This window comes from Pseudorca crassidens, chromosome 20 (genome assembly GCF_039906515.1).
Source record: "Pseudorca crassidens isolate mPseCra1 chromosome 20, mPseCra1.hap1, whole genome shotgun sequence".
Classification (NCBI taxonomy): Eukaryota; Metazoa; Chordata; class Mammalia; order Artiodactyla; family Delphinidae; genus Pseudorca; species Pseudorca crassidens.
The window spans coordinates 12,414,867-12,438,665 of NC_090315.1; the positions used below are offsets into that span (position 1 = coordinate 12,414,867).

The 23,799-nt window shown below is 54.8% G+C and overlaps 4 protein-coding genes across 10 annotated transcripts; 2 read left to right on the plus strand and 2 right to left on the minus strand.

The window, feature by feature from the left end:
- The first annotated feature begins 1,314 nt into the window (after nucleotides 1–1,314).
- On the plus strand, nucleotides 1,315–17,658 carry ZNF428 (zinc finger protein 428). 2 transcript variants are annotated; one of them, XM_067719432.1, is made up of 3 exons: nucleotides 1,315–1,555; nucleotides 4,391–4,595; nucleotides 8,653–17,658. In XM_067719432.1, the coding sequence occupies exons 2-3, from the start codon at nucleotides 4,520–4,522 to the stop codon at nucleotides 9,174–9,176; spliced, it is 600 nt and encodes a 199-aa protein (XP_067575533.1). In that variant the 5' UTR covers nucleotides 1,315–1,555; nucleotides 4,391–4,519; the 3' UTR covers nucleotides 9,177–17,658. The 2 variants fall into 2 exon arrangements, with proteins under 2 accessions (XP_067575533.1, XP_067575534.1); XM_067719433.1 differs by lacking the exon at nucleotides 1,315–1,555 and adding an exon at nucleotides 1,619–1,917.
- SRRM5 (serine/arginine repetitive matrix 5) lies at nucleotides 5,092–6,427 on the minus strand. Its single transcript, XM_067720646.1, is given in 2 exon segments — nucleotides 5,092–5,929; nucleotides 5,932–6,427. Coding segments are annotated over 2 exon segments (1,206 nt in total). The 3' UTR covers nucleotides 5,092–5,219.
- On the plus strand, nucleotides 10,834–21,650 carry IRGQ (immunity related GTPase Q). Of its 2 annotated transcripts, XM_067719429.1 has the most exons (4): nucleotides 10,834–10,915; nucleotides 17,796–17,913; nucleotides 18,372–18,903; nucleotides 20,161–21,650. In XM_067719429.1, the coding sequence occupies exons 2-4, from the start codon at nucleotides 17,904–17,906 to the stop codon at nucleotides 21,482–21,484; spliced, it is 1,866 nt and encodes a 621-aa protein (XP_067575530.1). In that variant the 5' UTR covers nucleotides 10,834–10,915; nucleotides 17,796–17,903; the 3' UTR covers nucleotides 21,485–21,650. The 2 variants fall into 2 exon arrangements, with proteins under 2 accessions (XP_067575530.1, XP_067575531.1); XM_067719430.1 differs by lacking the exon at nucleotides 10,834–10,915 and having other exon boundaries at nucleotides 17,786–18,061.
- Nucleotides 14,004–17,691, minus strand: ZNF576 (zinc finger protein 576). Of its 5 annotated transcripts, none has more exons than XM_067719438.1 (3): nucleotides 17,539–17,691; nucleotides 16,805–16,905; nucleotides 14,004–15,156 (listed from the first exon to the last, which is right to left on the minus strand). In XM_067719438.1, exons 2-3 carry the CDS (start codon nucleotides 16,887–16,889, stop codon nucleotides 14,729–14,731), a joined length of 513 nt encoding a protein of 170 aa, XP_067575539.1. In that variant the 5' UTR covers nucleotides 16,890–16,905; nucleotides 17,539–17,691; the 3' UTR covers nucleotides 14,004–14,728. The 5 variants fall into 5 exon arrangements, with proteins under 5 accessions (XP_067575539.1, XP_067575538.1, XP_067575536.1 ...); XM_067719437.1 differs by having other exon boundaries at nucleotides 17,258–17,688; XM_067719435.1 differs by having other exon boundaries at nucleotides 17,067–17,687.
- Nucleotides 21,651–23,799: the final 2,149 nt, after the last annotated feature.

Genomic DNA, 23,799 nt, shown 5'->3' on the forward strand with positions numbered 1-23,799 from the left:
GATGCCATGGTGAATAAAACAGGCAAACGTTAGGGGTTCCAGACAGCTTAGCACTAAGCGCAAACTTGATCCTGTTCTAGGCACTGAGGACCCAAAGTGAAAAAGGTTGACTCCAGTCTTAGCTTCACAAAGCTTTCATGAGGAAACCAGACTACAGCAAGGACGGAAAAAACAAAACAAAACAAAAACTTAACTTCAGATTGCCATAAGTACTATTAATATAAAATACAGAGTAAGGGGATGTGGGTATTGTTTTCTTTTAACTTGTTATTATGGAAAACATCAAACATACAGAAGTAGACAGAACAGGACAATGAAGCCCCATGCTTCTGTCACCCCAGCTTCAACAACCATCACCTCATAGCCAATCCTGCTTTATCCCATAACCCTTTCACTTCTCTAAAGCCAATCTGGAGGTGCTATCTTAAAAAGATCAGAGGAAGCCTGTCACATTGACATCTGTGCCAAGATATGAATGGAATTCATATGAATGAATCCATATGAATGGAATTCTGCAATAGCTTCCTATACCTTCATCGTAAAGTCTGAGCTCCTAACGACGCTTGTAGGAGACTTTCCCCTCTCTGACTCTGTTCCAGGTACACTAAACTGCTTTCACTTCCTCCAACCAGGCAATTTTTTTTTGCCCCTAGGCCTTTGCCCTTGCTGTTCCCTCTGCCAGAAAGACTCCCTGGGGCAGGCGCCTCCTGTGGCTCCCACAGCTTCCTCTGCTTTATTCATCCCCAAGTCTGACCACTCCGGGTTGTGGTTCTGATTATGTGTGAATCTCCTTCCTTTGACTGGGGGGCCAGCAGGATAGAGGCCGGGTATGTTCACTACGGAAACCATAGTGCCCTCTAGCACAGGGCCTGACACACAAGAGAGAAATAAATATTTATCCTGGTTATGGGGAGGGGGTTGCGAGGGTTGGTAAGGTTCTTGTTCGTTGTGCCCCCTCTCCGGATGCAAACTGATTCCGACTGAACTGAGGATGCCCGCTTCGCGCTAGTCCGCAGTCCCTGTGCGCATGCGCTATTGCCCGGCGTTTTCCATCCCCCCCCCCAAAGCCCCTCATATGCTAATCAATGCGCTCCGGAGTATGGCCCCTCCGGGGAATATGCAAATCAGCTCTTCCATCGCCCGAGGCCTCCCATTGTCCCGCGCTAAGGTTATGCAAATGACCAGGCCTCAGGTCCAGGATCCAGGCAGAGCTGGTACCCCCACCCCACCCCCAGCGCATCCCATTCTCTGTAAGGCGCGTTCACGATCGATCACGCACGCGCAAGCCTTGCAGTTTCTCGTTCAGTCCGGCTGCGGACTGTACCAAGTAAATCCGGACAGCGAGGGGCAAGGCCCGGAACCCCCTGCGCGAGCCTTGTCGATGGCCCGACTCAGCCCCTCTTCCCACTATGCTACAGGAATGGTCTATCTCGCCGCGCAAGCGCCCTAGGCTCTTCACGCCCCTCGCACTCCCTCCTACCCCACTTGCAGCGCAGGCGCAAAGCCGGGGCGTGCAGCCGCTGCCGCCGAGCCGCAGCTGGGGCCGCCAGCGCCGGTGAGTGTCCGGGATGGAGGTGCGCGGGGCATGCTGGGAAGCGGGCACTACGGCACCGCTGCATGATGGGAGTGACGGCTCCCGTCACGGAGGAGCCGGCAGCAGTCTTGGGCCGTGACGGCTTGAGCGCGAAATCCAGGCTCCCTTTTCTCCCCCAACTCATCTCCGTGCCGTCCTGGGGCATCCTGGGAAAATGGGACGCCGTGCCCTAAAGCATTGTGGGAGTCTGTCAGCTAGTCGTTATGAGCCTGCTGAATTCTGGGATTATCCTAGCTTCTTGTGGGGAACCGTGCCTTTTGTCATACATCTTCCGCTGAGCATCCTGGAAGCTTGGAGTGCTTCGACGAAGAGCGCCTTGGAAGGTGGTCATTATAGGCCCGAGGCATCCTGGGGAAAACTGCAGCAGCAGGGGGGACTGGGCCTTATGGTCCTGTCTAAGGTTTTGTTCTTGCCTCCTCTCCCTAGCGTTGTGGGAATGGGTGCCTATTATGTTCGCGCATGGCATCTTGGGAGTTGGTTGCTGTAGGCTCATGACACTGTGGGGTCTCCGGCACGGTTTGCGTTATGGTAGTGAGAGAACCTCATTTATGCCCCTCTCAGATCGTAGAAGCCTGTCTGGCCGCCATGTTCACTGTAGGTATGGGACTTGGGCACCAAGGACTACCTCCATTCCTGACATCTGGAATACTCTGGAAGGGGCTTTGTGTGATGTGGGCTTGGGGAAGGGTAGGCTGCACTGGTGAGCAATGTCTCCTGCTAATCCCATAGGAAGTTCTGATTGTCCCTGGTGTATGGTTGCCAGTTACAATATAGAACGCCCAGTTAAATTTGAATTTCAGGTTAACAACAAAGAACTATTTAATATACCCATGTTCCATGCAGTATTTGAGGTGTACATTTCTAAAAGACTCGATCTGGAATTCAAATTTAACTGGGTATTGTATACTTTTATTTACTAAATCTGGCAACCTATCCTGGCATAAAGTAGAGTTCCCAACTTAAATGGAGCCCTATAGGCAATAGGGTATTATGAGAACTCTCCTCTGCCAGTTATGAATCCTCTCTGTCCTTAAAGCCCAATCCAAGTGTCTTTAGAAAGCTCACCTGCCATTGATGCCAGCTTTCCCGTGCCCCAGCCTCCTTCAGGCTTCAATCCTAATCTTTTTCTCTTTAGTCCCCGGCATTAAACTCGACACCTAGAGTTTGAAGGGAATCATGCGTTTTCCACCATATTAGCCAGTGCCCAGCACAGGCATAAGAAGTGCAGCTGAGGCTGCCAGCCCCTTCATAACTTGCTCTGCCTGGCTCTCTACTCTCAGGGAGCACAGTGGGAGAAAAAGAAGTGCTGTGTGTGTGTGTGTGTCTGTGTGTGTGTGTAGGGAGTATTGATGAAGAGGGAGAGAAAGGAGAGGAGTCAGAGAAGGCTTCTTGGAAGAGGCAGAGGTGGTGTTTGGCTGAGGAGAAGTATAGAGGTTCTTGTGTTTGAGGTGGGCTTTGGAGAGAGAGTAAGAGTTCTCCAGGCAGACATGGGGGAAGGAGCACATTCTAGACAGCAGTTGTAGGATTTACTAAGACCCACAGATGTGAAAAGTCCTGTTGTGCACAGGGAGAGGTGAGAAGTCTGGAATGGTGGGGGTTTATAGAGGGTTGGGGTTGCGGGTAGTAATAGCCACTGCTAATGGAGTACCTGCCACATACCACCAATTTATATCAACGAGCCTACTGAATCTTCAAAAAATCTTTTCCGCTGAAGGATCATTTTATGAGAGGTAGGATGACATGGCTTCAAATCCTAGTTCACCCACCTACCAGTTGGTATGATAATTCTCTTTGTGCCTCAATTTCCTCATCTGTGCAAAGGAGATAATAATGTCTCAATGTGGTTACAAGTATGTAAGTTAAGCCCTAGAAGCCCTTTTTGTACCTAGAAGGAAACAGGCTAGAGAAGAAAGGTCCTTTGTTTGAAGCTACGCAGCTAGAATGTGGCAGATTTAGGATTCAAACCTAGGCATCATCTTGCCAAGGTGTAAATTGATGAAGAATTAGGGCAGGGGCTTCCCTGGTGGCGCAGTGGTTAAGAATCCGCCTGCCAACGCAGGGGACACGGGTTCGAGCCCTGGTCCAGGAAGATCCCACATGCTGTGGAGCGACTAAGCCCATGTGTCACAACTACTGCGCTCTAGAGCCTGCGAGTCACAACTACTGAGCCCGCACGCCTAGAGCCTGTGCTCCGCAACAGGAGAAGCCACCACAATGAGAAGCCCGCGCACCACAATGAAGAGTAGCCCCCGCTCGCCGCAGTTAGAGAAAGCCTGTGTGCAGCAACAAAGACCCAATGCAGCCAAAAATAAATAAAAACTAAATTAAAAGAAAAAAAAGAGGGCTCACATTCACAAATCAGTGCAACCGTACTAGTTTTTAAAATATAGAACTACTTCTAGACTGGTTGGTATATCACCACTCTTCCAAGTAATCCCCACCCCCAGCTGCCATTTTGGACTCTTCCCCCCGCCCCAGGCTTTCCCACAGCCTAGCAAGCAAAGGGTTCATGCCTGGCATAGGCCCACATTCCCCTCTCAGTTCTGACTGGTGCCCATGTTGGTGCTCGCTGTCAAATATTTGGAATATCACCCTTCCCCACCCCATTGAATGAGAACCAGATGGGGAAATTAAGGCCTGCGGCGGGGCAGAGCCTGCAGTGAAGGCTCTGTAGGCAGTCAAGGCCCTTCAGGCAGTCAAGGACAGGGTTGGGGTCTGAGCACACTGAGTCCCGGGGAGGCAGATGCTATGTAAAAGTTTATTGAGTCATCACAGGCCTTTCCTTCCCCTGTCCAGCATCCCTCTCTACCTGCTGACATCCTGCATCAGAGGACTCGTGGCCGACGTGTGGCTGTGGAAAGCTGGCCAGGGAGGGACACTGCCCAGCTGCTGCTCTGCTCCTGTCTCCTGTCCCCTCCCCTGGCCATGACAGAAACCCGTGAGCCAGCTGAGACTGGGGGCTACGCCAGCCTGGAGGAAGACGATGAGGACCTCTCTCCAGGTGAGATGGCCTTCGAGGTGGTGGTGTTGGCTTGACGATCTTCCTGGTTTGGGATTGGGGCTCCGCTGAGAAATCTTGATGGGGAGTGGCTCCTTATCTCGCTAGGTTTTCTGTTCTGATTAGGACTCTGTGCCCTGCTAGGGGATCCCTTCCTGCTGAGACTTCTGGGGGTTCTAGATTGGCTGGGATCTTTCTCTTTTCTGAGGGTTCTAGATTGGCTGTGATCTCTTTCCTTGCTGGAGGTTCTGAATCGGCTGTGATCTCTTTCCTTGCTGGAGATTCTAGTTCGGCTGTAATCTCTCTCCGTGCTGGGGGTTCTGGAGTGGCTGCGACCGCTCTCCTTACTGGGGGTTCTAGATCGGCTGTGGACTCTCTCCTTGCTGGGGCTTCTAGACCATCTGCAACCTCTCTCCTTGCTGTGGGTTCTAGATCGTCTGTGACTTCTCTCCCTGCTGGGGCTTCTAGACTGGCTGTAACGTCTTTCCCTTTTGGGGGTTCTAAATTGGTTATAAGTTTTCCCCTTGCTGCAGATTCTAGAGTGGCTGTGTCTTCCCATCTGACTGGGAGTTCCCTTCCGGGTACGACTTCTTGCCCTGCTATGATTTCTCTTCCAGCTGTGACCTCTCACCCTGCCGTGGGCCCTCTCCCTACCGCGACTTCTTGCCCTTCTAGGCATTCTAGACCAGCTGCGACTTCGGGGCTGGCTGGGGTGCTAGACTGGCTGTGACTTTGGGGCCTGCTGGGTGCACTACCTTGGTTGTAACTCTCGACCCTGCTGAACACTTCAGTAGGGCTGTAACTCCATCCCCTGCTGGGGGTGATCTTCTGACTATAACCCTTCACCCTCCTCGATGATGCTGGAGACGGGCAGTGACCTTTCTCCTCGAAGGGAGTTCTAGCGGGGCGATAACTCTTTGCCCTACTGGGGGTTCCAGCCAGGCTGGAGCTCTTCCCCACATCCAAGGCTCCTGGGGGGCTGCAGCTCCTCTTTCTGCTCACATTTCTAGGCTGGCTGTCACTCCTTTCCCGGTTGTCGGTTCTCAGCTGGCTGTAACTCTTCCCCCAACTCTGTTTTCGCTGGGAAGTAGGAGTTCTCACCCTGCTGGGCACACCTGGTCTGGCACCATTAGTTCTTCTCCTGCTGGGAGTGCTGGCCCTGTTGGCTGACCTCTTGGAGCTGCGGCTTCCGCTTCTGCCGGGAGTTCTGCCTCGGCCGTGGGTGCCTCTGCGCCGGGGGCGTCTTACCCTGCTGGCCTTGCTGGCTTTGCTGGTCCTGGCGTCAGTGCTGGCTTTGCTAGGCGTTCGGGCCGTGCCGTGGGCTCGGGACTTGTTGCTGGCTGGTTAGAAGGGGCTGCCTTTGTACTTGCCCATTTGGGAGATTCGGACATGCTTGGGCTCGTGACCGAGTTAGGGGCGGTCACAGGTTTGGTGGACACAGAGGGGCTGTTGGGCATGGCCGATTTGGTGCTCTTCAAGGAGGCAGGAGGATCGGGAGATGCTGCGGGCATCAAGGGTCCCGCGGGCGCCGGAGACATGCTGGGCTTCCGGGCTCTCGCAGGTGGAGAAGGCAGGGTGGCTGCAAAATGGCCTATGGCCCAGGAAGTCGCGGTGGACACAAAAGGCCTGGCAGCCGTGGGCGGCCACCTGACTGCCTTTCCCAGGCCAACCGCATGAGGTCGCAGTGGGCAGTGAAGACTCCGGAGGGGAGGTGGCGTGAAGTCAGAGATGGGGGGAGAAAGAGGGGTGGGGCCCCAGCTCAAAGCTGGGGGTGCTTCGTCTGTGGTTTGCAGCCATTCAGCAAATGCCTCCCCAGGCTGCCTTATGCTCAGCATTGCTAGGGACACAGAGATGGGTCAGACCCAGGTCCTGCCTTCCAGGAGTCTCCAGACCCAGACCCAGACCGTCACCGTCCAGGCTGTCAGGGTGTGTTAGGGGGCAGGGCGACCCCAGACGAGAGAGGCACTGACCGCCTGGGCAGTCAGGGAGGACCTCACAGAGGAGGTGACGTGGAGCTGGCACCTTAAAGAGGAGCAGGAGTTTGCTAGTCGAGAAGGAGAGGGTCGCCCCAGGTGGGAGAAGAGCAGACGCGAAGGCCTGGAGGAGGGAGAGCAGGGCCACCCTTGTTCATTCAATCCACACATCCCGTTGGAGACCCCAGATGAGTCAGAGCTGCCCCTGAGGGGTTTCTAGCCTGAAGGAGGAGACATTCTGGGGCCCAGATGGCTACAGCCTTTAGAACAGTGACAGGGGAGATGGAGCCAGGGTGGAGGGAACAGGGGAGAGACCTTCTGCCTGAAGTCATCGGGGGTGGTGACTTCATGGAGGACAGAGCCTGTGCCGGGCCCTTGAAGGATGAGTAGGAGATCGCCAGGCAGATAGAGTGGGGAACAGCGTTCCAGGCAGAGGGACCAGCCCACGCCAAGGCCTCGGGAAACATTTGTTAAATGGCAGACAGACAGCAGGACAGAGGCAGGAACACGTAAGAGACAGAGAGAGCTGCAGGGAAGGACGGACCCTCAGCAAACATAACCTGTTCTCTGAGCTGGGTGATGCCGGGGACCCAGCGCTGAGTCAGACCAGGCCTGCCTGCTGGGCTGGTGGGGAAAGGACTGGAACACAGGTGACCACAGCCTTGCAGGCTCGGGGCTAGGACAGCCAGGGGGCAAGAGCAAGTGACCGGCTGCCTGGGATTAGGAGATCTGGGATGCTCTCACCAGGGAGGAAAGCCTCCTTCTGGGTCCTTAAAGGATAACGGGAGACATTCCCAGCAGAGGGAATGGCATGTGTGAAAGCCGCAGAAAAGCCTGTCAAATTGAATGCCAGGCACAAAGAAAGTGTTCTAGATGCTAGGGACGCAGTCATGAGCCAGACGAAGTCCCTGCTTTCAGGGACAGGCAGTAAACGTATAAGCAGGTGTTACATACAATACCTTGAGGAGAAAAATAAAGCAGAGTTAGGGGCGTAGAGAGTGCTAGGGAGGGACTGCTGGCTAGACGGACTGACCAGGGTTTCACCGAAGTGACACTTGAGCAGAGATGTGACAGAGGGGAGGGATCAAGCCTTAGTCCCTCTGCAGAAAGGGTGGCAAAGGCCCTGAGTTGGGTGCTGGCCCGGGGAGTTGAGGGACGTGAGGAGGCAGTGGGGCTGGCTCAGTGGTAACGGGGTCCCTGTACGCTGCCGGGGGAAACTGAGGAAGGGGGGCCAGTGGGTACAGGGCTAGGCTGTCACAGTCCTAGGAGATGCTTTGGGCAGGCTTCTGCCACCACGTCTGTAGAAGCCGGTATTTTGCTGCCGCCGTAGTGGGGGCTCCCCTCTCCACACCCCCCATAACAGTTGTTGGTGTCACCCTTCCTGTACAGTGACTTTCCATTTTTTTTTAAACCTAAACTTGTCCTAGGCATGTCCTTCATACCCATGAAATCACAGTAATATATCTATATTTACAAATAAATATTTTAACTCACTTAACTAGATATTTTTATATATATATATATATTTATATATATATAAAAAACCACATATATCAGAGTATGGGTATGTGTATGTGTTTTAATTTGCTGAAGTACCTGTTCACGTGTTTGTCTCCCTAAAATGATCCAGTGTAGGCCATCACCCACATTTAGCTTTTTCCCCGTTTAACTGTGTGACTGGAGGCCAGTGAGTCACCTAACCTCTCTGTGCCTCAGTTTCCCCAGTTGTCACTTAGGGATAATAGTACCTCCCTCAGGGTTGTTGTAAGGATTAGTTGAGTTAATATATAAAAAACAAGGTTCTTAAAACAGTAGTGGACACTGTCATTGTTGTTTTTATTACTCCTACATCTCCTCCTTTGTTCTCTTTAAACCCCTAAGATGCAGTTCTTGCAAGACGTTCATTTGCTTGACACACAGATGCTGCCTGTTCTGCACGATGGGGATCCATCTGTGGGGAGCGCAGGGTCGGGCCCGGGCTGCCCTCTCCATACTGTGGCGAGTCTGAACGGGGCTCAGGGAGGGGACAGCCGGGCACAGCGCTCTGTCCCCTGATGCCGCCGTCTTTCCTCTTCCGCCCCCTTTAGGCCCGGAGCATTCCTCTGACTCCGAATATACTCTCTCAGAGCCGGACTCCGAAGAGGAAGAAGATGAGGAGGAGGAGGAAGAGGAGACCACTGATGACCCCGAATATGACCCTGGCTACAAGGTGAAGCAGCGCCTGGGGGGGGGCCGGGGGGGCCCATCCCGTCGGGCCCCCCGTGCAGCCCAGCTCCCGGGCCCCCCAGCCCAGCCCTGCCAGCTCTGTGGCCGCTCCGCCCTTGGGGAGGCCCCACCGGGCACCCCACCTTGCCGGCTCTGCTGCCCCGCTACAGCCCCCCAGGAAGCGCCAGCTCCTGAAAGCAGGGCCCTCGGGGAGGAAGAGGAGGAGCCGCCTCGGGCTGGGGAGGGCCGACCAGCTGGGAGGGGGGAGGAGGGGGAGGGGGAGGAGGGGGAGGAGGAGGAGGAGGAGGAGGGCGGCGCCTACCACTGTACCGAGTGCGAGGATTCCTTTGACAACCTCGGGGAGCTGCACGGGCACTTCATGCTGCATGCCCGGGGTGAGGTGTAGGGAGCGCCCAGACCTAGGGAGCTTGGCAGAGGGGTGGGGCGGGTGGGGTGGGAGGAGGGGGCTGAGGACATCGGGGTGGTCGCGGTGGTCACGGGGATGGGGTCCCACTGATCTGTGTCGTCTTAGCAGTAGTTGTGTGAAAGCCAGAATAAAAGCCAAATTCTGTGTGTCGGCCGAGTGTGCATTTGAGGTCTGTGTGTGTGTGTGTAAGCTCGAGTGTATAAGGCATGCGCCTGGGCGTTTACCTCACCATCCCTGGGCTCCTTGGGGAGAGCTAAGGATCGTTGTTGCTGAGATAATTAACGTTTACTAAGTGCATATGTTCAGTGTGGTTCCCATTATTTCATCATGGACCCCGTGATGCACAGGCTCACACACAACAGAATTTTTTGCTCACGTCATAGTCCAGGATGGGTGTTTCAGGTTGGCAGGTAACCTCCATATGGTGATTTGGAGACCCAGGCCATCCTGTAAGCCTTTTGGCATTCACATGGTCATGGCTGGGTGTCCATGGCCTGGGTTCTGCCAGAGGACAAGGAAAGAGAGCCTGGACAGGTACACATGTTCTCTTAGAAGCCCCAGCCTGGAGGGGGCACATAGTGCTTCCACTTACGTCCCTTTGCTGAGAGATTAGTCACATGGCCACAGCCTGCTGCAAGGGAGTCTGGGAAAGGCGGTCTAACCAAGTGCCCAGAAAATGGTTTGTGGAAGACAGCCCGTGCTCTCTGCCACTTCATCCAAGAACCTTCACAAAGAGGACTTTAATTATAATCACAGCTCCGCTTCCTGAGTGCTTCCTGGGTGCCAAGTGCCAGTCCAAGAGCTTTATGTATATTGACTTAGAGAAGTTGTGCATCTAGGAACTTACAAAATAGAACTTTAATTATAATTACAGCTGCCATTTTCCCAGCACTTACAGAGTGCTGCATTTTATTTACATGAGATCATCGGGTCCTTAGAATAACTGCGAGGTAGGGACTGTGATCCATTAATTCACTTCACAAATATCTTTTGAATACTTGCTGTGTGCTAAGCATTGGGAACACACCAGTGAATAAAATAAAATCCTTGTCCTCGTGGAGCTTACGTGGAGGTGGGAGGGGGCCACCGGTGGGGACAGATAGTAAACAAAAAGTAAGCAAGAAGGATGTGACATATGCTGGATGTAAGTGCTGTGGAGAAAAATAGAGCAGAGAAGGGGGACCAGTTCTGGAAGAGGGTGCAGTTTTAAATAGTGTAGTCCTCCCTGAGGAGGTGACAGAGACCTAAGCAGAGACCTGAGAAAGGGAGGGAGGGAGCCTGGCACACGGGTGGGAAGAGCGATCTAGGCGAGGGGGGGTGGGGCAGGAGCCTGCCCCACGTGTCAATTAGGCAAGAGTGGCTGGAGGGGATAAGGGATGGCAGAGCTGGAGGGATGAGGTCAGAGGGGAACAGAGGGTCAGCTTATTACAGCCTTGTGGAAACACAGGCTCTTGCTCTGAGATGGGAAGTACTAATTCACAGAAACTTGGCACTGAAGCTCCTTTGAAAATAGAAGCCTAATTATAATAATAGCTACCATTTACTGAGCATTTACTGTGTGCCAAGCTCTGTTCTAAGGCGCTTTACATGTGTTAACTCATAGAAGCTTGGCAACTAAGAACCTTCAAGAATAGAACCTGAATTACCATAATGGCTCACAGCGGACCAGGCCCTGGGCTAAGCGCTTTATATGGACGATCACATCGGATCCTTATGAGGTAGGGACTGTTACTTATTACTCATTCATTCAGCAGTGATTTATTGAATACCTAGGAGATGCAGGCACTATTTGGGGAGCTGGGAGTAGAGTGGTGAACACAATGAACAAAAATCCCTGCCTTTGTGGAGGTTATATTATAAAGGGGAAAACAGATACTTGAATATTTAAGTAAAATGTTTAGAATGTTAGAAGGTTATAAGTGCTGTGGAGGAAAAGAGAAGGGGGACGGGGAGGCTTGTGTGTGTGTGTGTGAAGCAGTTTCAAATGGGGTAGCCAGGAAAGGCTTCACTAAAAAGGTGACATCAAAGCAGAGATCTAGAGGAGGAGGAACGGGCCATGTGGCTGTGGGAACAGCAAGTGCAAAGGCCCTGAGGTGGAACCTGCTTGGGATGTTTGTTGAAGAGCACTTGGGGCCACAAGGCTGTTGCTGAGGAAGGCAGGGGGAAGACTGGTGGGAACACAAGAGCAGAGACGGGCAGAGAAAAGCAGAGGGGAAGAGGACCGGGTCACACAGGCCATTAATACCGACTCTGACTTTCTCTCCGAGTGTGTCGTCATCATCATAATTCTTAGAGGCGTAGGGGCTGCTATCACGACCATTTTACAACTGCTACAGCCAGGGCACAGAGAGGTTGAGTAATCTTCTAGAGGTCACACAGCTGGGAAGAAGCAGAGGCAAGGTTTGAATCCAGACAACTAGGGCTAAGGCACCCATTCTTAGCCATTAAGCCACACACCAGAAATGGCTGTCCACAGCCACCATCTGACTTGCAGGAGTGTATTTGGTCTCCAGAGTTATTGAGGTTTTTTTAATCACGTTGGTTACCAACATTTAAAAATGGGCAGGTTTGACACAAAAATGGAAGTTTCTGGCTTCCTTGTGAGATTGATTGCTGAACCCACAATCCCATGGGGCAGTAGTTTGCTGGAGCTGAGTAGGGGTCACCTCCTATTAATGGGGCATTCCCTCCCGCATGCCCAGTCCCCACTGCCTGGCATCTGGGCCCCTTACACCCTGCTTGCCTCACTGATTTATGGTACCTGCCTGGCCCCAAAGAGCATTCACACTGACGCCTGTTACAGGACCTTGACCAAAGCATCTTTCAAAACCCATACTTTTCATCCTAGAAGCTCAGAATCTTATACTTATGCACTCTTTGAGACTTTCATAACCACTATAGCTTAGCATCACTGAATCTCAGAATCATCACAGCAGAAATCCACAGCTCCTTAAAACCACATGGATGCATCTTTTTTCCTGGAGCAGCATGCCTAAGCCCTCTTCTGCCCTCAGACGGGGCTTTCTAAGCACAGAAGTAGCAGATTATCCATTCATCATCAGAAGTTCCTAAGGATCTCGAGAGACTGGGAATCAAGAGACCTAGTCTCCTGCCAGTGGGGTCATTCAGTTCTTCAGGGCCCAGGCAGGGTATGGAGACCAAGCTAGGAATTCCAGAGGATTCAGTACCGGGAATTGGTTACACAGGTACTAAAACACTGAGAGCACAAACATGGAAAAGTGAGGTAACTGAGAAATTAGTGTCTGCAAGAAGCTCCCACCTCTAGGACTGGGATGCAGAAGGAGAAGCGCAATGACCAGAACCCAGTGGGAGCTTGGTGGGCAGGCCACGCCACGTGTATGGCTGGTGCAGGGGCTGGCTGCCACACGGCTGCTGCTTAAACCCCAAGAGGGGCACGGTGCCTTGTGCTGAGAGTGTAGACAGGTATTGGAGCCTGAACTGCTGCTGGAGGGGTTCCAGCAGGAGCCTAAGGCAAGGTGAGTCCCTTCTCCCCTCTTCCGACCTTCCTTCTTCCCATACCTCTTGTGGGATGAACTTAAGGAAGCCAGCTTTCCAGGGAGTCTGGGAAGCGTAGCTGCAGAAAGCCCAGCCTCATGGAGCAGCGTGGAAGGGCGGGCTGAGGCTGAGAAACAGGTAAACGACTGGGCGCAGTCAAGTTCTTTCTTGAGCCTCCACGGTAAGCGCTGTCCTAGGTGCTGGGGATGAAGCAATGAGGGAGACAACCCACTTGCCCTCAGAAGCTTGGCTTCTAGAGGAGGGACACAGATGATGACAGAAACACAGGTGTGATAATTCTAAGTGTTGAAGAGTGCTGGGAATAAACTAAATCAGGCTAAGGGTTGGAGGTGCTGTCCTCTGAAGTGGCAGGTATCGAGACCTGAATAATGAGGAGGAAGACTTGCAAAGTTCTGGGTAAGAGGGAACAGCAAGTGCAAAGGCTCTGAGGCAGATGCCAGCCTGGCACGTGTGGCTAGAGTGTAGTGAAAAAGACAGAACCGGGAGGGAGTTGAGATTGCTTAGTGGGCTGGGATCTCGTCATTGTTGGGTTTTGTGGGCCTGGGTAAGGCCTTTGGATGTTACTTATGGGATGCTGTTGGAGGGTTTTGAATGAGGAGTGATGTAAGCTGACTTACATATACACAGGGGGTGGTCTGTCGTAGAGAGACTGGAAGGGTGGGGGAGCAGTCGTGGTAGCAGACCCAGCCCCCTGCTGTCTCCTTGCTCTGCCATCCTGTTGTCGCTCTCATGGTCCAAGATGGCTGGATACCATGTCCACGTTCCAGGCGGGAAGGTCGAGGAAGGGCAGGTTCCTTTCTGAAGCTTGAGGACTCTACCCAGGAATTTAGTCAGAGCTCAGTCACATGGCCACATCTAGCTGCAAGGAAATCTGGGAAAGGCTGTCTTTGTAGCCACCGTGTGCCTAGCTAATAAGTGGGAGATAGCTCACTCTCTACCATATCCATCTCACCTGTGGGCTTTCAAAATATCCCTCAATTCAAGCAGAGTCTGTGATTATTGTATGCAGGGCATTGACCATCGTCTCTAGGGGCAGGGCAGGTAATGCAAGGGAGTAAAACTGGTCCAGTGGAACTCAGCCCAGGGTTGGGTCTTTCAAGAGCTGAAAATAGGATCTTAATGGAATATCTCCCTGTGTTGGCCAAATACAACAGGAAACAGAAGGTATCTCTGTTTGACTCCAAACCATAGGGCCAGGCCAGGTCTGCCCTGAGCTCCCCACTCCCCATGCCCTTATGTTCTCTGGGAATTCCTGCTCAAAAGCCAGAGTTCCTTGTTTAGACATTTTATTATGGACCTTTTGTTTTCAGATACTACTTCTGTTAGTTTATTCATGCCATCTCACCTACACATACAAAAAATATTCCGTGACCAGAATGGTACATAAAATTATTTTAATGAACAATAAATTATCTGGGGGGGAGGAAGGCAGAGCCATCCAATGCCACGGCCCCACCTTGAGTGGGAAAGGCTGGCAGGGGGTGGGAAGAGACAAGGGCCCAGTTTGCAACCCTCACGTGACTCAGTGCCGCCTCCGACTTTGCTGTCCCATCCCCAAAGGCTCAAGTTGCTCCACGTGTGGGACCCATTCGGTGGCATTACAGGCAGGCAACACCTCACTTTCCCTCCCCGATTCAGGCCCAGATCCAGGCACTTGGCTCTTGCAGCCCCATTGCCTCCATCTGGGAAGAATTAATGGTGATAACACAATCTGCAGCTAGTTATGATTTCAAACTATTTCATTGGGAACGAGGAAGATACAAATAACAAATTTCCCTCTTTCTTTCTTTCTCACTATTGTTTGATTTTACTGTTTCCCTGAAGGCTTTTGTGTCCTCCAAAGACGGAAGCTCTAAATGAGCATCTTCTGGGTCCTATTGATCAGGAGTCCTTTGCCTTTCCAGGGAGGAAAGTAAATCCCTCCCATCCCATATCAGATGGGTGTCCCACCAGCCACAGAGCTTCCATTGCCCTAGGGAGGGCTGGAGCCACACTCAGAGCTCCCCCCGGGCATGCCGGATGTAGTGCTGATGCAGCCCTGCTTCCTGGGCAAAGTCCTGCCCGCACTCAGTGCAGGCGAAGGGGCCAGGAAGGGGGTGGGCCTCGTGCGCCTGGCGATGCCGCCTCAGAGAAGCGGCCTGCCCAAAGGTCTTGCCACAGTCGGGACAGGGGAAGGTGGGTGGCGTGGTGGTGGGCGCAGCCGGCTGGGAGGGCCTGGCCGCTGGACCGTGGCTGCGCTGGTGGGTGATCAGGGCCTTGGAGGAGGGGAAGGAGCGGGCGCACGTGAAGCAGATGAAGAGGACCCCCTGCAGCTTCTGGGCCACGAAGTCCGCTGGGTGCTCCCGCTTCATGTGACGCTCCTGGAACTTGGAGTCTGCGAAGGTGATGAGGCAGCGGGTGCACTGCAGGGCCCCCAAGTGGCCTGAGGGACATGAGGAGAGGTTGGGGGAGGCCAGCAGGAGTCTCGAGGGCCTCTCCCAGCCTCAGAATCGCACCAACAGTGAGCATGCAGGGCTTACTATGTGCCAGGTGCTATGCCGGGCCTGGACAGCAGACTTACTGGACCTGTTTTACGGATGAGCAGACTGAGGCTCAAAAAGGTTAGGTAACTTGCCGACAGTCATGAAGCTAGGAAATGAAATGGCGGAGTCGGGACTGGAACCCGGGGAGTCCGCCCTTCCTACAGAGCCATGTGATTAGAGCACAGCCTCGAGCCAGACCGCCTGGAACTGACTCCCGGTTCTACCACTTCCGAGGCAAGTAGAAACGGCGTTTTCATCTGGAAAATGGGGTAACGACCATATCAGTATCTACTTTACAGGGCTGTTGTAAGGAATAAACGAATTAACGTATAAAAAGTGCTTAGAACAGTGCTACACAATGGTTTGCAATAATTATCGTTGAGACAGAAAAGAAGCCCCACAGCTAGGAGCTGGCCTGGCACTCACAGCTAGGCCTCGGTGTTCTGTTCAGCATAAACAATTTCACAGAACATCGTCAGACAAGGCCATGCTGTGACTGAGACGAATCAAGACAAGACCATGCCATGATGCCTTCTACACACAGACAAAACGTGAACACTGTCCAAGCCACGAAGATGGCCAGACACCCTCCCCCGGCCCGTCATGGCTAATATGAGTGCCTGCTGCTGCTTTGCCAATTACACCTGGAGCCTTGCTTTGTTCCTCCCTCCTTCTAGGTATTGAGATAGCCAGCCATGTAACTGCCCCTGCTTCCTGGCACCATCCATCCACAGCAAAACCCCTTTCTTGAACCCTTCCCCAAATCACCTACCACAGCCTAAATCCTGTAATAAGTCCTTTCTTATTACTGAGATGCCCCACGGTATGTGTGCTTCCTCAGCGCAGTGAGCAATAAGCCCAACTTGGTCAACTCCAGGTGTGTTCCTGGTGGTCTCTGGCTGGAGAGCATTGACACTGTGGCTTTCATCGTTATAAATACTTAACCTCTCTTTGCCTCGGTTCCCTCATGTGAAAGTGATAATTACCAATTTCACAGAGTCTGTTAGGAGGACGGAATGAGATAACAAACGTTAAACTCTTAGAATGCACCTAGCACATAATAAGCATTCAGTAGAAGCTGTTGCTATTATCCTAGGTCAAGTTGGCTGCCTTCATTAACATTAAGCTTTCCCCTTTTCTGCCGCTAAACCCCATACCAGCCAGCCCCATGAGGTGAGTAGTGGCAAGCCCTTTTGACGGATAGGGAAACGGAGGCCCAAGTCACACTGAAAGTCTGGGGCAGAGTTGGGACTGGGGCTCTCTGCCCTTTCCCAGCCAGCTCTCCCACCCCAAGCCTCTCTGGATGCCACTCTGTGCCTCTGAACTGCATCCCATTCATGCTTATGTGGATAGAGCAGGATGGGTACGTCAGAGGGTAATAAGGGTAGGGGTAGGGAGTAGCAGGTCCTGGGAGAGCAGCTCAGGGACCATTAACAGCTCCTTCCCAACAGGCAAATCCCCGCAACGCCCTGGACACTGAAATGCTATAGAAATCCTTTTAGCATCACAGCTCCTGCACCCCACCCATCTCTGGTCAGCAGTACTCACAGATGTCACCTCCCGGACTTTGGGGACTTCTCTCCTTGGACGAATCCTCCTGCTCCATGGTCTCTTTGGGGTGCCGGTCCTCCATGGTGACTGAGACCCCTCTGGTCAAGAGAGGAGCACGCATGACAGAACAGTAAATCAAGTGAAGTCGCTTATCTACAGCGAGTCTTAGAGGGCCCGCCAATCCTATGACCTTTGACAGGCTTGGCTTTGCCAGCCTTTGGCCGACCCCCCACGAGATAACATCTCCTTGAATTCTAACCTGATAGAGCAGCTCGCTAGAGAAGGTTCAGTCCTCCCAGAAGATTCAACTACCCCGGTTTGTGACTCCCCTTAGAGCCTTCTCACTTGCGTGAGACCTCTGACCTATGCCTCCTACATCAAACTAACTCCCTGAACTCAGAGCGCGGGACCCTTGATCTTTGACACCAGCCTCATCCCCTTCTCTCCCACCTGTCTTGAGGCAGGTAGTGGTACCCACGCTTTAGCCTGCCTCCTTCCGGGAGACATCTTTCTCTGACATCCCGAAACTCTTATTGCACCTAGAACCCCCGCTTCCCACGCGCGCTTTCAGCCGCTGTGACCCGCTGCCCCAAACACTGCCCTCAGCTCCCTCCCGAGGCTGGTAGCCCAGGCCTCTGCTTTTCTCCAGACAGCAGAGGGCTGCCTTTCGTTGCGCCTGTCAGTTGCTCGTCACAGCGCCGTCACCCGAAGTGAAGCGGGGTAGGGCCCACCGAGTCTCAAAGTCCCGGTGGTTTCCACGGCCTTTCGCCTGATGAGCCTTTCGAAGCCCAGATCTCGGGTTGCCATCCGACTGCAGTGATTCAGTCGCGCCAACCCGGTCCTCAAAATAAGGGGAGGGGTCCTTCTCTGCACTGGGGTGCGTAATGATGACGTTGCAAGCCTCCTTTGCAGTGCAGACCTAAGCTTATTGCGCAAGTGTGTTAGGCGCTCCTGACGCGCACGCGCTTTGGCTCCCTCATTGTTCAAGGTTCGGCGACCGCCGAGGAGAGAGTGCCCTTCGGCCGTTCTGCGCAGGCGCTGCAAAGGGCCCTGTCCCCGAGGTTAAGCTTTCGAGACACACCCCCTCCTAAAAGGAATGACGTCAGGTTAGAGCCCCCGGAAAGGGTCTGGACATCCCCAAATCCCGGCGCTTTAGCCTCATGGGCCTCTGTCCTCGGACCCCAGAGGCAGAGCTTCTCAGCGGCTGACCGACTGCTACCGACTGCGCAGTCCCGTGTGCCGGCTGTTTGCTCGGTCGGTGATTTGGAAGGGAGGAGTGAGGGGTAAAAACATCTGTGTCCCTGAGGGAGGAGGGGGCTAGAGGGCGATTTCTGAGTTTCTGAAGCGTAAAGGGAAAGGCATCCAGAAAGAGGGCGGACAGGACTCCCAGGTCCCTGGGGAATAGGGCCTGGGCGCCAGATTTCTAGGTGCCTGTCAGTGATACCCGAGAAGGAAAGAAGTGGTCAGGGTAAAAGGCTGAAGTCTGAGACCAGAGTGGGGAAGCTACGAAAGAAAAAGGTTGGGTGCTCCGTGACCCGGGTCTTCCTCTCTCCCCACTTTCCAGCCATGCCTCCGCCGCGGGGTGACGTGACCGTCTTATTCCTGGGGCCTCCGGGCTCGGGAAAGTCTGCTGTGATCGCAGCGCTGTGCGACAAGGATGTGGAGACGGTAGAGATCCCCGACGGACGGACGGATTCCGGGCTCCCCAGCCTGAGAGCTGCAGGCCCAGGCCTCTTCCTGGGCGAGCTGAGCTGCCCACCCGCAGCGCCGGGGCCCTGGGCGGCGGAAGCCAACGTGCTGGTATTGGTGCTGCCCGGCCCTGAGGGGAATGAGGAACCCCTGGCCCCAGCGCTGGGGGAGGCAGCGCGGGCCGCCCTGGCCCGAGGAACACCCCTGCTGGCTGTGCGGAACCTTCGTCCCGAGGAGTCACAGAATGTAGCCCAGGCTCGGGATCAGACCGCAGCCCGGCTGGACAGCGCCGGGTTGGGCGCCGCGACTCTCTTTGTGCTACAGACCGACTGCCGCAGCAGCGACGGCTGCGAGGAGCTGGAGCGCCTGCGGGCGACGCTGCGGAGTCAGGCGGAGGCGCTGCAGAGGTGAGCGCGGCGTTTCAGGGTGGGTTGAAGAGGACTGGTGCTTTATTTAGTCTGTACCTCCCACCCCTAAGGTGCTCTTTGAGGTCTGCGAGACCCCGCCCTCAGCGAGTTTGGGGCCAACCTTAACGGGATATCTGCTGAAAGCCCTGCTCCCTCGTCCAAATCCCGACCCTCAGCGCAGGTTTTGAGGTCCACGAGGTTCCACCTCAAACTAGCGCTCTGTGCTTGACCCTTTTCTATCATCTAGGCCAAGGGTCAGCTAGAAGTCTGGACCTGTCATTCCAGGTTCCGCCTCCTGCGAGCGCTCTGAGGTCCTGAGCCCCCGCTCCCTCGCGAGAATTCTAGGAGGGACCGGGACCTAGCGCCCAAACACTGCCCCCAGGCCAACGTGTGAACGAGGGCTCACTCTCTCCAGGCAAGCTGGTGGTCCCCGCGAAGCTTTTACCCGAAGACTCCACTCTCCAGTCTTAACCCTCTTGCTCACCATCTGCTTGGTTCTCAAGCGACCCCAGTCTCCGGAGAGCCACACCCTAAGCGAGCTTTGTCGTTTCGGGGGCCCTCCCCCACTTCCTTTTTCTAATCCCCTTTCGCTTCTGTGTCCACTTGCTGGCTACCTCGTGAATTTTCTCCCCCAACCCCAAGCGGCCTCCTTTTATAGACGTCAAAACGAGGCTCAGGGAGGGGCAGCCTCTTCCCCAGGCCCACCACTCGTCTTTCTTCCTTAGCCACACACCCTTGGTAAGAACTAGTAGATGAGGGTTCTCCCCTCACCTGTCTTTACAGCCCTCCTAACTCCTAGTCTCAGGAAAGAGCGCCCTTGGTGACCTTGCCCTTGTCGAATAGGGCTCGATTTTCGTTTAGTCCTCAATACAGTCGCCATTCTTTCTTTGCTCTAAACTCCACTCTCTATGAGTTTTGCCCCGCCCAGCAGGGCTTTTTCTTAATCCTGCAGGTCCCTCCGAAAGACCCGCTCCCGCAGAGTGTAACCCCGGGGAAGGCTTAGCCGGGTCCCCATTTTCGACTCTGTTGGCAACCTGATTTCTGATTTCAATCCAGCCGTCCCACCCCTTCTTTAAGCCCCTCCCTTTTCTTCATAGCCTCAGATTCTGTTTATGTGCCATTAGTCTGGCCCCTCCCTTTCCTGATTATTCAGAAAGCTCCGCCTTGTCATCATAGCCCAGTCCTGTCCCCGTAGCCCAGCTCGCCAGCATTTAGCCCCTCTTCTGCCCTTGACCCCATCCCTCCCTTTCCCCGCAGGCTCCTGCCACCGGCTCAGGATGGCTTCGAGGTGCTGGGCGCTGCAGAGTTGGAGGCTGTGCGCGAGGCCTTCGAGACGGGTGGCCTGGAGGCGGCGCTGTCATGGGTTCGGGCCGGCCTGGAGCGACTGGGCAGCGCGCGCCTGGACCTGGCCGTGGCCGGTAGGGCTGACGTGAGCCTTGTGCTGAACATGCTACTCGGGTTAGATCCTGACGACCCAGGTGCGGTGCCTGCTTCGGCGCCCGCGGAGCCCATGCCCTACCCGGCCCCAGAGCGCCCCAATGTGGTGCTCTGGACCGTGCCTCTGGGCTCCGCGGGCACTGCTGCCGCCCCCCACCCAACCCACTACGACGCTCTCATCCTCGTCACCCCTGGGGCCCCCACTGAGAAGGACTGGGCCCAAGTCCGGCCCTTGGTGCTACCAGATACGCCGCTGGTCTGCGTGCGAACAGACGGCGAGGGCGAGGATCCGGAGTCCCTGGACGAAGAGGAAAAGAGCGGCGAGAGCTTAGAGAACGCAGGCGGAGGGGGGTTTGAGAATGCACGCAGTGAGGGGAGGGAGAAACGTGGCCCTGGATCGCAGAAAGCAGGCAGTGGGGAAGGTTCAGAGGATGCAGGCAGCGAGAGTTTGCAGCCGGTTGGCGTCGGCGTGAAGAAACCGGGCAGCGGGGACTCAGAGCGCGCGGCAGCACTGAGCCCAGAAGATGAGACGTGGGAGGTGCTGGAGGAGGCGCCGCCGCCGGTGTTCCCGCTGCGGCCGGGCGGCCTCCCGGGGCTGTGCGAGTGGCTGCGGCGTGCGCTACCCCCGGCCCAGGCCGGGGCGCTGCTTCTGGCTCTGCCACCCGCGTCTCCCCGCGCGGCCCGGACCAAGGCTGCGGCGCTGCGGGCCGGGGCGTGGCGGCCGGCCCTGTTGGCTAGCCTGGCGGCGGCGGCGGCCCCAGTACCGGGGTTGGGCTGGGCCTGCGACGTGGCGCTCCTGCGAGGTCAGCTGGCCGAGTGGCGGCGGGCGCTGGGGCTCGAACCCGCGGCGCTGGCACGACGCGAGCGCGCGCTGGGCCTGACGCCGGGGGAGCTGGCCGAGCGGACACGCTTCCCGGGTCCGGTGACGCGCGCCGAAGTGGAGGCGAGGCTGGGCTCGTGGGCGGGCGAGGGCACCGCCGGGGGCGCGGCGCTGGGCGCGCTCTCCTTCCTGTGGCCGGCGGGCGGCGCGGCGGCCACCGGGGGCCTGGGCTACCGCGCGGCGCACGGCGTCCTGCTGCAGGCGCTCGATGAGATGCGGGCCGACGCTGAAGCAGTGCTGGCACCGCAGGTGCCCACGCAGTGAGGGGATGGGTTGAGGGCCGGGGCTTCCGGGGTGCCCCGTGTCCCGGCTGCTCGGCTTGGTCAGGGGTTGAGGACTGCAAGTTGCCGTAAGAGGGAGAGGGCGTGGTGATCCAGACTCTGGCATGCTAGTATGGGATGTCTGGGTTTGTGAGGTCACAGAGCGGGGGGCGGGGGGCGGGGGGGGGGTGGGGCGCGGGGGCCGCCACTCAGAATCGTGGATGCTTGAAGGCGATGAGGGTCTGACCACCGATTGGAATGTGTGACTTCTCGTCACCAGGATTCCTGGGTCCTGAAGGGGAATAGAGTTCGGGGGACATGACTCCTGATTTCTCTGGGGGACCAGAGGGTGTGACCCTCAGACTCCTAGACTCCTGAACTCCTGAAGGGAGTTGAGGGTTTGGGACTCCTCTAAGGGGATATATCTTGGTCTCCAAAGAGTAGAAACTGGATCTATTAGGTGTCTAGTCCTCCACGGGGAGAGGAGGTGGAAGCCCTGATTCCTGATGAAGGGGGTCTGCATCACACCGGGGACTCTAGCATGGAGGAGGGGGTCTGGGTTCCCCAGGGAGCTGGAATCCTTGGGCTTCTGAGCCACAAAGGGGTATAAGGTCTGGGTTTCTGCGGGGTGGGGGGATAGGCCTGCATATAAAGGGGGCTTTGAATTTTCATTGGGGGGAGGAAGGATCTCTGGAGTCTCAGAACTCCTGTCTCCCAAGAGGGCTGTGGACCTTGGTTCCTAATTCATGGGTGGTGGAAGGTCTCCATCTAGAGGGGGGAATAGAGGGCTGTGTAAGAGAGCTGGAGACCTTTGATTCCTCTTGGGGAATAGAGGGGTCTCTAAAAGTTGCTCCACCAGGGGCCTGGTGACCCAGATTTCTTTCCCAGTTGTTGTGGGGAGAATGGTACCACAAAAATGAGAGGAAATAAGCGTTCTGGGCATGGTGGGCTCTGGGGGTAGCCAGGGACCGGGAATGAGGCCTTCTGGGTGTGGAAGGACAGAAACGCCTCCCTCAGAGGTATCTCCCCAAAGTCCCTAATGGGTTTGGATCCTGGTAACTAGCTACCTTTCTCTGAGTTGGACTGGAAAGGGATATGACAGCCCCCATTTTATAGGTGCTGAGCGACTATGGGGCTCTCTGGGGACTCTGTTCGTCTGTCCCTCTCTCCTTTAGGGGTTTCTATCTTTTTTTGGTCTTGGCTTTGGTCTTGGTCATTAAACCTTAACCCTTTCTGACCTTGGTATTATATACACCTGCCTTTTGGGAAAAGCAACCGTACTGCTGCACTGATCCCAACGCTTCTGTGTTGGCTACCTCAGGTATCCCCGAGAGAGAGACAGAGAATGCCACAGTGAGCAAGGGACCCACGGAGCAGCTGGGCAGGTGTTCCAGACCGTGGGAATGTGCCACAGTGGGGCAAAGGCAGAAACCACAGTGCCTGGAATGTTCTAAGCTGCCAGCTACAAGTAGAGGAGAAGCCACAGGTCACAGAACTCTTCAATGCCGAAAACAGAAAGGGAGGACCTGAGAGGCCATCCAGCAGAATCTCTGTTATGTTAGATGGGGAGAGCAAAGCCCAGAGAGGGCAGGCTCTAGGCCCAACAGCACGCAGCAAGGCCCCTGCCTGCTCTTATTTCCTGCCCCCTCCCGTCCCCCCAATCAACCTGATCTTCCTTCTGATGCTTGAGTGGGCCACCTGGGATCCTGCCTCAGGACCTTTGCACTTTCTGTTATTTCTGCCTAGAATGCTCTGCTCCCAGATCTTCCCACGACTGGCTCCTTCTTGTCAATCAAGTCTCAGCTCAAGTGTCCCCTCAGAGAAGCCTTCCCTGACCTCTGTAACTGAAGTAGCTCACACCCCCACCCCTATTATTTGTCTTGGCCGGTTATTTTTCCTTGTAGCAATTATTACTGTAGAAAAGTACCTTATTTATTTATTTACCTATTTATTGGCTATTATCCCCATACCTGTCCTGTTCTCTGCTGTACCCGCAGCACGTAGAATAGTGCTTGACATACAGAAGGTGCTCAGTAAATATTTAATTCATTCATCAGTGGCAGAATTAGGGCTGGAATTTAGGTCATCAGCCTCTTGCCACAAGACAGGGAAAAGGTGTGAGATGGGGGAGAAACAAGTATCTCGTGGGAGAGGAAGCTTCTGTCTGAGGTCGGGGGACCTGGGAAGCAAACACAGCTTTGCCACTGTCACTCCAGGTGACTTGGGCCAGTGCCTTTTTTTGCCTTTTCCCACCTGTGAAATGAAAGGGCTGGACAAGAACAATAAACACTTCCGAGATCCTGTTTCCTTGGACAGCTG

Coding starts and splice junctions, on each gene's coding strand:
- ZNF576 (XM_067719434.1), bottom strand. CDS start 16,928: ATGCGTGCTCCTCTCTTGACCAGAGGGGTCTCAGTCACCATGGAGGAC. Junction 15,157..16,804: donor AAGTCCGGGAGGTGACATCT/GTGAGTACTGCT, acceptor CATGTCCCTCAG/GCCACTTGGGGGCCCTGCAG.
- IRGQ (XM_067719429.1), top strand. Junction 18,904..20,160: donor CAGGCGGAGGCGCTGCAGAG/GTGAGCGCGGCG, acceptor CTTTCCCCGCAG/GCTCCTGCCACCGGCTCAGG.
- ZNF428 (XM_067719432.1), top strand. CDS start 4,520: ATGACAGAAACCCGTGAGCCAGCTGAGACTGGGGGCTACGCCAGCCTG. Junction 4,596..8,652: donor CGATGAGGACCTCTCTCCAG/GTGAGATGGCCT, acceptor CGCCCCCTTTAG/GCCCGGAGCATTCCTCTGAC.